This window comes from Pagrus major, chromosome 11, assembly GCF_040436345.1.
Source record: "Pagrus major chromosome 11, Pma_NU_1.0".
Taxonomy (NCBI): domain Eukaryota; kingdom Metazoa; phylum Chordata; class Actinopteri; order Spariformes; family Sparidae; genus Pagrus; species Pagrus major.
Window position 1 is genome coordinate 8595666 of NC_133225.1, and position 18841 is coordinate 8614506.

At 44.4% G+C, this 18841-nt stretch overlaps 1 protein-coding gene across 1 annotated transcript; it reads left to right on the plus strand.

The window, feature by feature from the left end:
* Window positions 1-576: 576 nt before the first annotated feature.
* pdgfra (platelet-derived growth factor receptor, alpha polypeptide) lies at window positions 577-17912 on the plus strand. Its single transcript, XM_073475979.1, has 29 exons — window positions 577-701; window positions 2871-2944; window positions 3029-3322; window positions 3891-4151; window positions 4519-4658; window positions 5567-5729; window positions 6135-6327; window positions 6966-7081; window positions 7169-7465; window positions 7555-7821; window positions 7959-8089; window positions 8215-8383; window positions 8492-8681; window positions 8817-8932; window positions 9064-9190; window positions 9304-9500; window positions 10139-10233; window positions 10639-10771; window positions 11086-11190; window positions 11768-11878; window positions 12228-12384; window positions 13028-13188; window positions 13482-13597; window positions 14084-14206; window positions 14310-14421; window positions 14507-14606; window positions 14826-14931; window positions 15671-15906; window positions 15999-17912. Exons 2-29 carry the CDS (start codon window positions 2887-2889, stop codon window positions 16144-16146), a joined length of 4422 nt encoding a protein of 1473 aa, XP_073332080.1. The 5' UTR covers window positions 577-701; window positions 2871-2886; the 3' UTR covers window positions 16147-17912.
* The last annotated feature ends 929 nt before the right edge of the window (window positions 17913-18841 follow it).

Here is an 18841-nt window from a genome sequence, read left to right on the forward strand (position 1 = left end):
GCTAGGCGCTCCACTGTTCCCAGTTTGTGACCGGTTGCAGAGGAGCGGGGGTCCATCCACTCAGCCGTCACGCGTCATGCAAGAAAAAGGAGCAATAAATGCGCATTCGTACTGTGCCGTCGCATTTTTTCTTTCTTAACGCTTGAGAAAACAATAATAAAAAAAACTCAGTTAAACATTTAAGCCAGTAGGACAGTGAATGCAACACGAAGAAAACACCTCAGACCTACTTCTGCGCTCCAAAAGTTCTCTTCTCCAAATAAAAGCGCATTAAAAACGCCATTCCTCCCAAACATTACTCGTCCGAATCCCCCCCCCTAAATAAAACGGACTCTTACTTTGAAAAAAAAAAAGGGGTCGAGCGCTCGAAGGGAGGAGAGGGGGGTGTCATTTCCTGAGAGTTATTTACTTTGAGCCAGATGATTTTTTTCGGAGGAGGGGGAGGAGGAGGAGGGGGAGGAGGAGGAGGAGGAGGAGGAGGAGGGTGGACTGTAACATTGAATCAGTTACAGGTCGCTTAGCTGGAGCGCAGTTGTGAGGACGGTCGCGGATGCGGACAGAGGGTCGCACATATGCTCTCACAGCGCAGGACCTCAGAGGATTACAGCCGCTGCAAAGGACCCTCACTGCGCCTTTTGGAGCCGCCAATTCACTGTGGATATACTTACACGAACGGAATATAAAGAGGGGATTACTACAAGGTAATTGAAAGGTTGTAGGCAGCCGAGAGATGATTGAAGCCCATTTTTCTGAGTCTTTTTTTAAAAAAAAAAAAAAAAAAAAAAGTTTGGGGTGTTTTTTCCAGCGAACAGATCACATTCTGTAGGTCTTCTGAGGGTTTAATTGCAGATTTAATTAGTTAATCCAATTATTAGATTATTTTTCCGTTCGGGAAAAGTTTCTTAAAGAAACTTTTTTCCCTCTGATTAGAGAGTTATCCGTTGCCCTGCAAGTTGTATGCAACTTCTGCACCAGGCAATGCATTCAGATGTTTTTAGATGACATTTCTGTTCCCCCGCGCACCATATGGTCTCACCGCTGGACGCCGAGCAGGGAGATGTCGCTGACTCTGCTGGATAGAAGCGCTCGGTTTCGGCCTCACAGCTGGAGGTGTCACCCCCGAAGACTGAAGGCAACCATTGTGGGGATGCTGCCTGGCAATAAATGGGAAACACATTTTGGGAAATCGAACATCACATTGTTTTCTCGTCTTGTCGAGGAATGTGAGGAATTAAAACGGAAAATCGGCACCGGAACGAGTCCGTCTGAGGGTTCAGATTCAAAGAGGGGGAGAAAAAGAAGAAGTGAGTGCGGTTTGGAGCCACGACGCATTCCTCATTAACCACCCACTGCTGTGTCACCAAGGGATTTTGCACAGGAATACAGCTTGTGACCAAAACTTCTAGTTTAATTAGACAGAAAGTGCTTTTTTTGTTGCACAGTTGTCTTTTTTAATGGTCTTTTCCATGGAAATCAAACTTTCTGACGCGCAGATAAACTGAGCCACATCACCATCCGCGGGGGGCACGAAGTGGAGAGAAGCCTTATCAGCTGTTGCTGTTGCATTTGCTATGTGCCACATTTGTTGAGCCTCTTGGTGGGAGCAGAGGGGATAAAAGAAGAGCAGTCTGACTGCCACTCCACTCCAGGCTCACCCAGAGTCAGATTTACGCGCAGCGGCTGGAGGATCCCCGCCAAGCCGAGGCAAAGATCCCCTTATTGTAAATGCTGGAGCCGAGGCGTGTGCGCAAACACGTCAAAACGGATAAAACATTTTGTCAGCTGATTCCCACGCCGATATGTACTTTTGTGTGGACTGGGCCCACTAATTATAGAGTCAAACAAACCATGGTTGCCCATGGATAATTTAGCTCGTTTCGGATGAGAGCGGACAGCCACAGGAAGCGCTGCAAGGGCCAAAAGTTGCATTGTTCGGGGACACTGTCCATGGAAGATGTCCACAGTGAAGACAGCGTTACAAGTCAAATGAAAGACTATTCAAGTCAGCTTAGGAGAGGAAGAACGGACGATTTAGATGGTTGTTTTATGTAGACTATGATTTATGGAAATTAAAGCGTTTTGTTTGAGTGAGCGCCTCAAACTGTGTGGCCCCAGATGAAAACAGACAGACAGACAGACAGACAGACAGACCAGAGGAATGTCTCCTATAGACAAAAGTTGACAGGATCTTTGTGATGAGATGTGAGGAGTCTGGACTTAACTTGAGAAAGTCTTAATTAGGCGTCCTTTAGACATTTAGTTTATATATAAATATGGCTGGATTAAACAAGAAACGCGGTCATTTTGTTTTTTTTTAAGGAAATTCCAGATTTAAGTCAAATAGATTCAAAGCATTTTCTTCAATCAGACGTAAAGGAACAAACTTTAGAAACTCGGGTGAGCAAACTGGAGATAATGAGCTCCGAGCAGGTTTAGTGCCTCCAAAACGTGGCCTGTGTCGCCCTCTGGCGGCGGTCTTCATGTTCACATGGAGCAGCAGCGCAGCGCAAAGGAGCTCCGTCCTCTCCACCGCCCTGTGGACTCTCCTTACGCACTGGACTTAACAGGCCTAACCCTCATCTCACTAAATAACAATTATATAATCCTGTGACAAACTTTATAGCGTTACTTTATCAGCAATGAAGTGAAGTGGGTGACCACAAATGTTGCTGTTAAGTTAAGTCTTTGTGGGTCTGTTAAACTGCTCATAGATCATTTGTACTTGTCAATAAGCAAATTGATTTATGGAGCAAATACTGGATAGAATGTGGAGACAGTTGGTATCATATCTTATCAGGAATGGCCTAAACAAAAACCCACATGTTTGCTTTGCTAATTGACTAAATAACTCGTCTTTTCTGTCTTTACAGGACAAAACATCCAGTCATGGATGGGGTAAAGGCGTATGTCGTGTTTGGGGGTATCCTGGCGGCGCTGGTGTCAGGTAAAGACACTAATATAGATGTTTTATATACATATATATTGTTATTTCGACATTTCCTGTAATGTTTTCCATCCTATCCTTCAGTTACCTCCGGACTGTCGCCACCAACCATCGTGTCCAATGAAGAGGAGTTCATCCTGCAGCCCAACTCCGTCTTCAACATCAGCTGCACCGGGAAAAGAAACGTGGTTTGGGCTGAACCGCTGCCGAAAAACACCTTCGTGTACCCCGGGTACTACACGGCCACACTCTTCATTTACAACGCGACGGTGGAGAATACCGGGTACTACATGTGTACATATGAAAGCCCGGAGAGTGAGCCGGAAGACGACCCGGAAGAGGAAGACAATGAGGCGGGAATATATGTGTTTGTCCCAGGTGAATATGGGTTTTTTATACAGTATGGAAGTTTAAAGACACACTAGATTAACTTTCACATAATAGCAGGAAAAATGTTAAGTAGTAGAGAATCATACATTCATAAAATTTTACACATTTTCATAGTAAAACATCATTATTTTAAGTTAGCTAACAGGAGCTAATGTTAGCTACCGTAAGCCAGTAAGGCTGTAACACCTCTGCGTGTGTTAAACTGAGCGAGGGTGCGTTTTATTGCTCATAAACTCAGCTTTCATTTGAATGAGGATTAATTTGTTTTGTTTGATTCTTTAGAAAGTGGCTCTGCTATGTTGTGTTGGGAAGCCAGTGGTTAGTTTATGTGAGCGAACTCCATTTTCTAAGTTCAGAGACGGGGAAGGTGTCATTGGTCACGTTACGCTACAATGGGCTCACGTATTGGCCAAAAAAAACGTGATTAATACATGTAAATTGCTATAAATTGCTACAAGGAGCCCCTTTAAAGGAATGTAGAGTAAAAATCACAGTAATGCTTTTCAATCAAACCAAATCCCATGTGTGACCTCACTCCTTTCCCCTATGCACCCAGACGCCCAGGCTCCATTTGTCCCCGAGATGCCTATAAACTTGGTAGTCCCCATGGACACCACTGGAGTCCCCATCTCCTGCCGTGTGTCGGACCCCTACACTCACGTCATCCTGAGGAGTGTCCTCAGTGGAGAGGAGATGCCTGCCTACTACGACAACAAGATGGGCTTCTTTGGAAGCCTCTCGCCCGGGAAGTACCAGTGTGAAACCAATGTGAACGGCCAGACGTTCAGAAGCGCCGTTTACACTGTGGAGACTGGATGTAAGTCAAGATCTGTACTCTCTTTATGAAGTAAACTTGGAATGAGCTTTTATATTTTTCTCAAAAAGCAATAAAATGATGGGATAAGAATTTAAAATCTGCACAGCTGGAAACACTCCCCAACTCTGTTTACCGTGAGAGGGCTGCATGGTGATCTCACTGCATGAGACCCATGATATTATGTCATTATCACAGGGGGGAGATGACTTAACACGCCTGTTTTCACTCTGTGTGTATGTGTGAGTGAGTAATGACGACCTAGTGAGCCACCACTCGGTGATAAATGAGCTCATGGTAATCAAGTTGTCACTTTGTTGGAACCTGTGAGATGACGGTGCTGATATCTAATCTCTGGTGGTCCCTCTAGTTCCTGTGGAGATGGAGGACTTTGACGTCGAAGTAAAAGCCAGTGAGGAGACGGTGAGAGCAGGGCAGCCTTTTAACGTCACCTGTGTGGCTCCACCCGGCCCGCGCTTGCAGCAGCAATGGCTTCATCCTAAAAAACAGGCAAGATGCAAACATTTTCCTTTCTGTGTAATTTCAGTTTAGACCTCCTCTATGGCTTCATCCATAATGAGCCATGACTTCTCAGCCTTCGTGCCCCATTTCATTCAACTCCTTGTCATATTTCCATGTCATTTCCTACCCAGCAGCACCGAGCCTTAAATTAGCAAATAATGGTTTTGGACCTAAACGTAGCAGCGGTGGATGTGGAATATAACTCTGAGGACGGCCCTTAGTGGTTGCAAAGTATGCGTTAGGAAAGCAGCGACGGGATGTTGTGTCTTCATTATGAGGACAACCGCCAAGCAGATCCTGCTGGAGTTAACCCCATGTGAAGGACACTGATGGGAATGTTAAAGTTGAGGACAAATGGCTCGAGGGGAGCAGGCAGTTCAAAAGAAGAAGAAAAACAAGGATAGTAAATCTCTTGACCCTGGTGACCTTGAGACGTGTAGGACAGATGCTGTCTGCACATGACAGCCAACTAAACATTTAATGCTTTTGAAGTGTTCGCTGCGAGGGTCCGACAGAGTTTCATGCGCAATTTATGTTTGTTTATATTTATATTCGGATTTTTAATCTTTACAGCACGTTGTCCCTTTTTCTGCATGGGATTCCACTAAGATCTTTTCCAGAGACGGTGAGGGTAGGAACACTGCAGTCTTGACTCCTGGTTTTGGTCTCAGTTGCAATTACAGGCCTTTAAAAGGCTCTGTGATCCTGATTTATCTCCTGTGGCCTAGCAAGTGTTTTAAACATTAGCCTCCCGAACGCGACACAGTGACTCTCAGACATTGTACCTGTTAAAACGGAAAAACACTGAGAGTTAAAAATTTCAAATATCTTATTACCAATATCTTTTTTTTTTATTCCAGTCAGTAGGATCTCAAATTCTTCTTCTGTTCCTTTAGGCTGTGGATGCAGTTCCGATGAAGCAGATTCTTCCTGACCGGGTCATCTACACCCTCAGTATCCCAAAAGCGACTGCTCAGGACAGCGGCACCTACGAGTGCTCCGTCACCCACACACTCAGCAGAGAGGTCAGAGTCAGCAGCGTGGCTGTCACCGTCTTCGGTAAGTCTGCTAAGACACATTTTCCGGACATCTTAGTATCGAGTTTCCAGCAGAACTGTAATAATGTGAGTAAGTGCTGCTGACGCTGATTTATACCCACTTAGTCCAAATTTAATATTCTCATCATCATTCAGATGAAATTGTCATAGTTTCACATATGTGCACATTATGCTGGTGGTGGTGTGTGGAAGTCATTTTCTACCATCCGATTGTAAAGCTTCACCTCTGCTTTCAACATCAGCTGCTGTGTTTTATGGGATGGCTTCAACAGATGTGTGTCAGGCCTTTATTTCACCTCACTTCACTGTCCCTCTGTCTTTCTTTACACACCGGATCAATTTCTTTAGCAATTTTCATACATAATCACCTGCTAATTCTTCTCTTCTTCTCTGTTTGTCCCTTCAGAGGAGAATTCCTTCGTGGCACTGGACCACAGCGGGATTCTAGCTATGGAGTTTGTCAGCCTTTTAGAGGAGACAGAGTTTACCATCCTCATTGATGCCTACCCAGCCCCCAAAGTGATGTGGCTGAAAGACGGCAAAGCCTTACAGGGGAACTACTATGTCCTCACCAAAACTAGCCACCTCGAAGGGAATAGGTGAGAATAAAGATTGTGATTTGTTAATAGATATTTCAAGAAATAATTTGACATTGTATTTGCTTTATTGGCAAGACTTAGGTGACAAGATCGATACCTCTCTCATGTCTGTACAGTAAACATGAAGCTGGAGACAGGATTAGTGACTAGCACTGAGGCTCTAAGGCTCACTAATTACCATGCTTTATTTAATTTGTTAAATCTCGACAAGCAACAAAATGTTAAAACAGCAATTCGTAGTTTTACAGGCAGTTATGTGAGGGACTATTGCATGGCAGTGAGTAGTGACCTCCTGGTGGAATAGTCCGGCACATAACCCCATGTAAAACCCCAATGTGTCATTTCAAAACTTTCCATCCAAGTAGATGACATAAGAGGGTTTTAGAAGTCCTGGTAATAGTACTTTGTTACCTTTGGAAAGAGCCAGGCTGTTGCTGTTTTCCCCTGCTTCCAGTCTTTATCCTAAACTGAGCTAACCACCTGCTGGCTCTAGCTTCATTTTTAATGTGGCATTGATTTTTTCGTCTACCTCTCGGCAAGAAAGTAGATAAGGATATAATCCCAAACTCTTCCTTTAGATAACACAAGTATGTGCAACATTAAGTATATATATATATATTTTTTTACTCTTCTCGCAGGTATCAAAGCATTCTGACATTACGGCAGCCTCTGGTGAAAGACAACGGAAATTATACCATCACTGCCCTCAGCGGCTCTCGCACTGCTCAATTCTCCTTTAACCTCAAAGTGAAAGGTAAGATAAACGGACAGACAGATAGATACATAAACAAATAGGTATTTTATGATCTATTACTAAGCGCTATACTTGTTTTTCTTTCAGCTCCCACTGCAGCAATGTTCCCACCATCCTCAGCTCCAGTGTTGGTGCCACAGGAAGAGGAAATAGTTGTGCCCCTCCACTCTCCTTTTACCTTGACCTGTCGAGGAGAGGCAAAACTAGCCTGGGAGACACCGCTCGATGTGCCTGAGATAACACAGGAGGACAACAGCGGCCTGTTTGTCACCACCATCACTGTGGACAACGCCTCTGCAATGCACACTGGCTACTACACCTGCTTCTACAGTAGAAATAACACTGAGGATACAGAGGACAGCAGCATCTATGTCTATGTGCCAGGTATGGGGTACGCAGCAGCTTTGAGCTTGTGTGTTTTTATTATTTGGCTTTATTATCTTGCCTGAGGAACTTATTTTACTCCAACTCAGATCCCGATGTTCCGTTTGTGCCATCGCCGGTTCCTTTTGGCAACCATGTCCTGTCCGACCACGAGGAGATGGAGATCCAGTGTCGAGTGTCTGATCCCAGTGCTAACGTGACGCTGGTCAACGTTGACACCCAGCAGCCTGTGCCTAGTGTTTATGACAGCAAGAGGGGCGCTTTGGGAGTGTTCACAGCTGGAACCTACGTCTGTAAGGCCCTCATAAACGGAGAGGAACACTATAGCGGGGAATACATCGTCCACGGCTGGACAGGTGTGTGTTTGTCAACATGTAAATAGGTGTCAGTAGAGGTGTTCTACCTATCAAAGCTGGTCTGTCTGCTCTGTGTTTCCTTTGGTGGTATGTGTCAACTCACAGGCATTCTGACCTTGTCAATTGTTGATACTCAGGGGGCGCTGGGCTGCATGTTGAGCTGACAGCCAAACGGACTGCTCTGCTGGTGGGAGACACCCTCATTGTCACCTGTCTGGCTCGGGGATCTGAGATACTGGAAGACCACTGGAAATACCCTGGCAAAGTGGTGAGGGGTCAAGTCATCCTGTGCACCAAAAAACAATTCAAACCAAAGTTACGGTTGTTCACTAAGCCTGATTTTCAAGGTGGTTTGAAATTCAGAAGTAACTGATGTTTCTTTCTGTTTTTCAGGCTAATCGTGCTGTCAAAACCGTGCATGAGAACAAGAGGGATCAGGAGATCCTTTACACCCTGACGATCCCTCAGGCCTCAACGAAGGACAGCGGCATCTACTCCTGCTCCATTACTGATATTATCACCAATGACAGCCAAACAAAGCAGCTAGCTATTCGTGTTTTTGGTATGAAAGTTGCATTTTGTTTACTTAGAGTAAATACATGAGGCATTATTTCATAGATTCTGCTCTTTCCTCTGGGGACCAATGAATGTCTCTCCTCTTTTCTAACAGCGAGTGAGTTTATGTCCATCTCGCCGGAGTTCGGAGACTATGAATCAGCAGAGCTGGATGAGGTCCGGGAGTTCAGGGCCGAGATCAGCTCCTTCCCCAGTGCACGTGTCACCTGGCTCAAAGACGGCATCCCGCTCAGTGATGTGACAGCAGAGATCTCCACCAGCCTCCGGCAGGTCAGCGAGACCAGGTGAGACTCCCATACAACAGCTGAGCTAATGACAAGCTCAAAGTTAACCGGCCTGTCATTAGGGTTTAGTGCGACTGTGAACTTTGACTATCACTGTGCAGTTACAACATTTTCTTGCTCTGTTGCTCTGTGTAGCTACATGAGTGTTCTTACCCTGATCCGTGCCAAGGAGGAGGACAGCGGGAACTACACCATGCGAGTGGAGAATGGAGACCAAGTTCGCACTGCCGGATTGATCCTGGAGGTCAAAGGTCAGAGAAGAATGCCCCAAACCCCTCATTACTTTTATTTCCTCTCACAATCCTGTAGCCCCGGTTACAGTCTATCTTTTTTTAACATACTGTATTTATACACACTTTTGCTTTCCCCCTTCTGCCTACAGTGCCTGCAGTCATTGTGGACCTGATGGACATCCACCATGGCTCAGCCACAGGCCAGTCTGTGGTGTGCATTACTAGAGGACAGCCCACTCCAGTGGTGGAGTGGTTCATCTGCAAGAACATCAAACAGTAAGTTCAGTCTTCTTTAGCACAACATGCCGACAGGAATTCTTCCAAACTTACATGCTGTCGCTACAACTTCGAATTGATCATATATCGCTCTCTCCTTTGTTCCCATAAAGTTGTGCCAATGACTCGTCTTCCTGGGCACCCCTCCCCGCCAACTCCACAGAGGTCACAATGGACGCACACTTTGACGAAGATGATAACCTGGAGAGCCAGGTCATGTTTGGTCATCTGGAAAACACGCTGGCTGTTCGCTGCCTGGCTAAGAATGAAATGGCAGCCGTCAGCAGGGAGGTCAAACTGGTGTCCAACGGTAAGAACACACACACATTTCATCCATGTCTGTTTCCTGTGAAGTACTGTAACTTTCCTCTGTGACCAGTGTTTAAATTGACATTTGATGTTGTTGTTTCCACCTTGTTTCCTCTGAAGTTGCTTCCATTTGTGACACTCAGAGTGTGACAGGCTTTGTCAGTGACTGTGTATTCAGGGGGTGGGGAGTGTTGTCAGTGCTGTCAGTGTTGCAGCAGCTGTCAGATTATGAGTTTGTGGTGAGACAGCTGATAGAGGGCTGTGCTTTAGCCATGGGAATGGGACTCTCGTTCTGACAGTTAATTCAGGGAAGCAAGAGACTGTTAGGCCATTTGCTCCTTCCAGATGAGCCACACACCCCCGTCCTCATTCCCCTTAAACCAGCCTGGACCCCTCCCCCACCCCCCACCCCCTACTTCCATGTTATCTTCCCAGCAAATCTTTTGGTCCTTATTATCTGAACACCCTGGGGATTTAACTCTCTCTTAGGCCTGATAGACAACATTTGTTATGCAGCATATAGAATGTGCTTCACTGCAAGCATTTCACTTTACATCATTACATCAGACACATGTTGCCACATGTGATCAATGTGCTCTCCATCTAACATATTTAACCACTGGCTCTCCTCCCAAACAGGGCCTCACCCAGAGCTGACAGTAGCTGCTGCTGTGCTGGTGCTGCTGGTCATAGTCATCATCTCACTCATTGTGTTGGTTGTTATCTGGAAACAGGTATTGCTGCAATCAGTCTGCATTCATTCTCACAAATTCATTCTTTCATCTATTCCTCTACTTTCTCACCTGTTTATGTTATCAGAAAACTTGAGAATTAGGAAAATAAAGCCTAAACTTGCAGACTCATGTTTTCAGATTTAGAATGTATTCTTAAAATGAATGATATTAGTCGTTTACTGTCACTGTCTCGGGACCTAACAAGCAGCATTCTCTCTGAATGTCAATTGTTAAAAATTCAGCTGAGCTAATACATGAAACTTTGTTCATCTTTGTTTTAAAATGCTGTAAGTGTCATAAAATTGTCCCAAAAGCTGATTATGAGACCCACTAGCAAGTCCAACAATCCCCAGGCTTGACTTGACACAATAATTAATTAGCTTTCACATGTCCTTTTACTTCCAGAAACCACGGTATGAGATCCGCTGGAGGGTCATCGAGTCTGTGAGCCCAGACGGTCATGAGTACATCTACGTGGATCCCATGCAGCTTCCTTATGACTCCAGATGGGAGTTCCCCCGCGACAGACTAGTGCTCGGTGAGCTGCCCGTCCTAATCTGCAGTCTCTTGCCAGTCAGCTCTGCAGCCTCCCTGCAGGGATGTTCCGGTCAGGATGTCACCCTCCCTCTTTGAAGTCAGGCTGTTATGAGCTAATGTGGCTTTGGCAGTAGGGGTTCACTGGCTGGGGGTTTGGTTTGACTCAGTGAACAAGGGGACATTCAGCCACTGAGAGAGTCACAGATGAGAAAGCAGAGGCATCCAAAGTGCATGGATTTGTTTGTATGCCTGTGTTTGTGCAGGTTCTTCCGCTTCACTTTGTTGATAATTGAACCTCTGTTGTGTTTCTCTCAGGTCGTATTCTGGGCTCCGGAGCCTTTGGGAAGGTGGTGGAGGGCACTGCATATGGACTCAGCCGCTCCCAACCTGTAATGAAAGTGGCAGTGAAGATGCTGAAACGTGAGTTTAACAGATTACAATAACAAGACATAGAATCCATGCTACTCCATACCAGTGAAGCTCGCTAGTTATAGGGACCGGTTAGGTTGAAGGAGAGACCGGAGGCAAAGATAATATGTAGTATGTGAGGTGAAAAAGGCAGGTGCACGCTAATAGATAGTTACTGTAGTCAGGTCATCTGATTTGGCCCACTTATGAACATCAGGTGAAGCAGCAGAGACATGGAGGCAAATAAGGTACTTTAAAGACCAAAAAATCGTCACAGTCAGTCTGAACACACTTATTCAGCATACAGTATATTTAATGGTGCCAAATTGCCAAACAGGAGGAAGACGGGTGCTTCAATTAATAAGCCTACAAAACACTGAAATAATGAATTTAATCAGTGGCACATTGTACTTGGCAACAGCTGTTAAGTGATGGAGAGAATGATACTGTACCAACAAATTTACAAAGAAAAGAAGATTCAGATCAAGACTGAGCAAATCCAGATGAAAGATGTGTTGATGGCTGAATGCATGGCTGGTTGGTTGGTTTGATTATGTGTGATAGTCACGGATGCTGTCCTCTCTTTTAGCCACGGCACGCTCCAGTGAGAAGCAGGCCCTGATGTCTGAACTGAAGATCATGACTCATCTTGGACCACATCTCAACATTGTTAACCTCCTGGGAGCATGCACCAAGTCAGGTGAATACTGCACACACAGTTTTGAGAGATAAAGCAAACACATGCTGTTAAATAACAGTTCAGCTTAATACTTCTTTTCAATTTTAGCACTTTACAAAGATACACACAGTAACACCCACGTTCACGCTCCCAAAAACACTCAGATTTGGCATTTGTGCACGTTTACAGCTCTAACAGCCAAAAAGATTGACTGCCTCAGCTCTTGGTGGGTGTGGTATTTTAACAGGCTTTTTATGGGAAAGCGGAGGCTTGCCCTCTTGACTGTGCTTTTAGCCTTTACGAGCCTCTGATAAGATTAGCCTGCAGACTGACGCCGATGCACATCTTTATCTGCTGTGTTTGTTCCCAGGGCCGATCTACATTATCACAGAGTACTGCTTCTACGGGGACCTCGTCAACTACCTGCACAAGAACAGGGAGAACTTCCTCAGCCTGACACCTGAGAAAAATAATAAAAAAGAGCTGGACATCTTTGGCATCAACCCTGCAGATGAGAGCAGCAGGAGGTACTGCATATATGTTTCTGAGCTTGCATACAAATGCTCTATTTTTTATGCTGAATTATCCTTGTAATTCACACTTTTTATGTTTAGGAAAACAAAAACACATTTGCCTTTTACATCAGTTTACTTCCACTTTGCCACTCCCAAGTATTACAACCATTGTCACAGCAATTTGCCCAATTGTCTCACTCACATTCCCCCCTACCTCTAATCGGTAACTCTATCGCCATTTTCTCCATGGTTGAGGAGATTGTCTGGCGTCTTCACCAAATCAAATCGCAGGCTGAAGTGGTCTCAGCTTTCAGCCTAATTTCATTGCATTGGAGGTACCTGTTAATTCTGTCCACCCAGACGCTCGTGGTGAAACAGCAGCCCTCTCTCTCTCGCTCTCCCTCCCTCCGAGGCTCATCTGCGCTGATGGATGACTCACAGTTGACCACACCTCGAATTGACCATAACATGATTTAGTCCTGGCTACCATGTTAGACCCAACCACATCTTCCTCCGACCTCAGGCATAGGGAGAGAGAGGGTTTAAGGGAACTAAATAGGATGTATAACATAATCACCATGAGTCTTTTTATGGCTCACAACCTGTCCTCACCTCATCACTCACACCAGTACCTCTTGTGTCTCTCTTGTCTCAGTTATGTGATCCTGTCCTTCGAGAGCAAAGGGGACTACATGGATATGAAGCAGGCTGACAACACTCAGTATGTGCCCATGCTGGAGATGAGCAATTCCTCCAAGTACTCAGACATCCAGGGGTCTAACTATGACCACCCGCCCTCTCAGAAAGGATCAAGTGGTACGCACTGTCTGTCCTCCTTTTCACTCTCTCCTCTCAGTTGTATTTGCTTGGCTTCTGTGCTGTGTTTGAGTCAGTGTTGGTTGAAGGGGTCCACCCTTGTCAGAATTTAGGCCCGGTACAGCCCTATAATTACATGGAGAGGATAATTGTAGCACACGCATAATAATGCCCAGTTTCTCCCTGCCATTAGTAAAAAGCAGGTTTCAGCAGCCAGCAACTATATTTACAATACATGAACATACACTGGTGGACCGCCTCATGGTGTTTTCTGTGTGTGTTTTCGAAACCAGAGGGTGAGATGGAGGAGCTGCTGTCAGACGACATGAACGCGGGCCTCACCACCACCGATCTGCTCAGCTTTACCTACCAGGTGGCCAAAGGCATGGAGTTCCTAGCATCCAAAAATGTAAGTTTAGTCCACATATCTTTTTCTTTTTTCCACAGATGTATTCGTACTGCTGAGGTAGCTCCAGCAGGCCTTTCTATTCGCCTGTTTTCCCCTGCTTGGGTCCAAAAGGGGACTGAGGAAATCAGCAGTTGTGTGATAAGCAGTCCCGTGAAGGCTGCTGAGCCCACTCAGGAGACAGGCCAGGGGCTGAATATAATTGCAGCACAGGACTAGAATTACCAGGCAGGGACAGGCTGCAGCCAGAGGCTATTCATTCAGCTTCATAGTTATTATCCCTAAATATCCAGTGGTCACAGCCATCCCTCCAACTGGAATGTTTACACAAAGACAGTGCTTTATAAAGCAATATGAAACGGCATTAAAAAAAGAACTCAGCTGAAATGAAATACATACAGAAATAGATACAGTCCTTAGTTCAGAGCGAACTGTGCTGGTTTGGGAGCGGATGGAACAGCTAATCACCTGCTTGCTCTCTTTCTGCAGTGTGTTCATCGGGACCTCGCAGCCAGGAACGTCCTCCTATCTCAGGGCAAGATCGTGAAGATCTGCGACTTTGGACTGGCCCGAGACATCATGCACGACAACAACTACGTCTCCAAAGGGAGTGTAAGTCACTTTATCATTTCAAGCCTGAAACATAGCTTTATTATTATTCTCCATAATGGTTTTTGCATATGTGACTGAACATTTCCTCTTTTTCATCACACAGACTTTCCTGCCGGTGAAGTGGATGGCACCAGAGAGTATTTTTGACAACCTGTACACCAGTCTTAGTGATGTTTGGTCCTACGGCATCCTGCTCTGGGAGATATTCTCCTTAGGTGAGCCCCTGCAGACATCATCGTACAGAAATAGCTGATACTGGAGTTTTTTGACAAACTAATGAGAATCCGTTTCAATCTGCAGGTGGCACCCCATACCCCGGGATGGTCGTGGATTCAAGCTTCTACAACAAGATCAAGAGCGGATACAGGATGTCCAAACCAGAGCAAGCACCTCCTGACGTGTACGTGATCATTCACATGATGGCTGTACTGTTGCTGTGCATGACATAAAGCTTCCCTAACATCCTGTCAGATGAGGAATGCTTCGTGCTGTAAACCCAGAGCACTTTTTTTCTCGGCTGTGATATACAGCGGCTGACATGAGTCACAGCGAAATTGCAAAGTGCAGGACAGGTTGTACAGTTCTCTCCTGTAACGACTTCTGTTTTTGCTTTTTCCAGGTACGAGATGATGATGAAGTGCTGGAACAGCGAGCCGGAGAAGAGGCCTTCTTTCCTTGGTCTGAGTGACACTGTTGCTTCCTTGCTGCCCTCCAGCTACAGGAGGGTGAGTCTATGTGACCTCTCACGTCCCCGGACCTCTTTGAATTTTTAACACCTGTTTTCTAATTTACCACCTCTCATTCTTGACCTCGGGGTTGGACCAGCACATTCTGTTCTTCTCTTTCTCTTTGCATTTTCTGCCTTTTTTTGGATGTCATCAGAATGTCCCCACTCGTGCTTCAACCTATACTTTATTCCAACTAAAGTACAGGTTGAAAATAATTTTAATACACTCTTAAAGTAGCAGGCTGGTCATTTAAATCCCCCTCCACATCCTCTGAGAGTGCATTAGGAGAGTTTCTGTGGGCTCTCTGCGTTTCTGTAAAACAGAAACCTACAAGAGATTAGAGTGCAAATGCAGCAGCTGGTTGTCAGAGCGGCTGGCCTCAGTCTGGGTAATGACGCAGCCCCAGTTCTCGCCTCCATCCCGCAACCTTAATTACCCCATTAAACTCCACGCCACACATGGCACATCAAAACAGCTTTACCTCTGCCTCCTTCACAGGGTTTTAATGGCTGGGGGCAGAGGAGGAACACACTCTTGTTTTAGCACCTCGGGCTTGTGTGACTTTCAGTTTGGATCGCACCATCCAGCTGGGAACACAACTAGTGATCACACTCATGCCACATTTCTCCTGCGGCACTGCAGAGCTTCATTTAATCTGTGCTCACACTTCTATCATCATGATTTCTGTGCAGCAACATGTCGTGTCAATTCTAATGTATCTGTCTGTCTTGTGCAGCATTATGAGCGGGTGAACCACGAGTTCCTGAAGAGTGACCACCCCGCTGTGACTCGGGTGTGTGTGGAAAACGATGATGCCTACATCGGCATCACCTACAAGAACCAGGGAAAACTGAAGGACCGGGAAAGTGGCTTTGACGAACAGCGGCTGAGCTCAGACAGCGGCTACATCATTCCCCTCCCCGACCTGGACCCCATATCTGACGATGAATATGGAAAGAGAAACAGACACAGGTAAATAAAACCAGACATTAACTTCAACTACTCTACACTGTCTATATCACACCGCAGATGGTGCTAACCTGTGTCATTCATGTCCCCGGCAGCTCTCAGACGTCCGAGGAGAGCGCCATTGAGACAGGCTCCAGCAGCTCCACTTTTGCCAAGCGTGAGGGCGAGACTCTGGAGGACATCACACTGCTGGATGAGATGTGTTTGGACTGTAGTGACCTGGTGGAGGACAGCTTCCTGTGACAACTACCCCGCCTGTAGAGCAGAGGTTGCAAAGAAAAAGGGGTGTAGGGACACAGGAAACTGGAGAAAGACTTGTAAACCAACCAAAGACTCTGCTGTCTACCCTGTAACCCCTCAGTTCCTCCTCCCTGACCCCTACAGAGGACAGAACAAAACCACTTTGCTGTCTAGATGAGTCTGTGGTGACAGTACGGTACGCCCTTTACTTCTCCCTGGACACTGCCCCCTGTTGGGCTGGAGGAGTGACCGAGCATCGATGAAAAAGTGGCGTCGAGGACTCAAGGAACCACCGAGCCTGCACGTCGGACCTATCGCGATAAAACAGAATTGACTTTTAAATTTGCAGAGCTTTATGCTAACGGGCATTCCTCTAACAGCAATATAAGCAAGAAGGGACAAATTCAACATGTTGGTCAGCAACTCTAAAAGAACACCACAGGATATCATACATATGATATGTATTTAACCACTACAGATGCACTAAACTATATGAGTCCAATACTAGCAACAGCATTGGCAGGTAGACTCACTTCACACTCAACCTGCTGCAAGAGAAGCACCTGATGCTGGCACAATCAGTAGCAATACCCGGATTAAAAAGCACAAAATCTGGACTGTGTGCATTTTTATTTGTATATGACCATATTATGTTTTCAATGGCTAAATACGTGCAGTAATTCAAATTTATTTTTTTACTTCATCATTATGTAAACATGTATTTTATGTGAATACTGAGTAGATGTTGACCATAGCTGCTTGAATGGTTATGAGAATAGAGCTTCTGAGTTGCATGCATCTTCTCACCTTTCACCCAAACACAACATAATGTGCTGAAAAGTCACCCCGGATAGAGACTGAAGTCATTTCTGCCATTTCGAAAAATGAAGTGTGATTGTATTGTAAATAGCTCCAGAGTTGTTTTATAAGAGAGAGTTATTGGGAGGACAGTATTTTATGTAAGCACATATCCAGCTTCTGCACCCTCATTCTCCCCATTGAGGCCCATGAACCAATCGAAACAAAGGGAAAATTGAACCCTTTCCTCAGTAGGAATAATGTGAAAACATTCGCCATCCAAGTGGACAGCATCTGGTGTTTGACAATATTTGTGGATCACAAAGTTGCATTAGAAATATTCTTAGTTTGTCATGTTTTTATTGTATACATAGAAGGGGTGAAAGAGAAACCAAGTTCATCATCGAAGCAAACATTAAAAAATATGTCCAAAAAGGAAGAATTATATCCAATAGCAGTGCTTTAAAAGCACATTGTGTCCTCCAGTTTCGTATGTTATCCACTGTCCTGAAGTCTATTAGCAGGTTCTAGTTATACTATAAGACTATAAGACACTAGATGGACTAGAGATTCATGTTGATCTGATGTTATACATCAGTTATGTGTAAACTCTTTGTAATCCAGCTGTGCCACTGCCTTTGCCTCTCTCTCTTAACTGTGATATAATCTGAAAATCAGCTGTTGCACTTTTCCTTTTTTCCATTTCGGTTTTGGATGTTGCAGAAGAGTAAGCCAGGCTGAGCGAGATAAAAAAAGAGCAAACAATAAGTCTTGCTTTGGCTTTAGGTGTTTAAAGCAGTGTGGCTGTGAATGTTTGTGCCGCAGGTGAGTGATGTGTCGTTGACGGTACAGTAATCTGTAATTATAGGTAATCACACCCAATATGATGATTTAATACTATGTTTCATTATGTTACATCATGTACATTCAGATGATTTATATTTCAATAAATGATTTATAATGTAAAATAATTCATGTCCTCTCAGTCTCCATGATTTTTAAGTAAACCACACAGAAATAACATAAGCAATAAAAAAAGATTCATGAGCTCCAAGTCATGTGGGATGGGTAAAAAAAATGAACAAATAAAGAATTGTATTGTGTATTTTTGTACACAAGGATATTGGATGCAAAAGAAGAAACAGTATGAATAACACACGACTGGAAAAGGAAATGCCCTCTGTATGTAAAGCACTGTCTTATACACACAACCAATCACATCGTTTACATAAGCAAAAGTTCCAGTACAGTACAACTGCTCCATTACAATTAAAAACCCTGCATTTAAAGTTAAAGTATAGAGGGTTTATCAGCTAAATTTAAAATATCAAAAGCAAAAGTACTCATTAAAAAATCCCTAGTAACGGATCTATTATTAAATATCACATGATACTGATGCAGTAATGTGCTGAGCTGATTGAGATGGAACTAATTTAAACCACTTTCTCTACAAGTAGTCCAGTGTCCAGACTACTACAGACTAGTCCAGTGAATTTCTTACGACTTTTTCTCCAATCTTTGAGCTTTTATTTTAAATATATGTTTACCTTTTTATTATAAAATACTGTATATGCATACTTTTTCATTCTAAAATATTGGATATTGTTACCTTTTTTAAATAGAATATAAGATATGCATAACATTTTATTATAAAATATTGGAAACACATATACTAACACAATATTGGATATGCTTACTATTTTTATTATAAAATATTGGATATGCTTACCTTTTGGGGCCTCTCCAGTTACAATTAAAGGAAATATTTAAAGAGACTCATAGACATCTGAAAGGTGACCTAAATGCACTGAAGTGGAGATATAAAGCAGTACCAAGTGGAAATATTCTAGTGAAGTACCTCAAGTACCTCAACATTGTAATCAAGTACAGTATTTGAGTG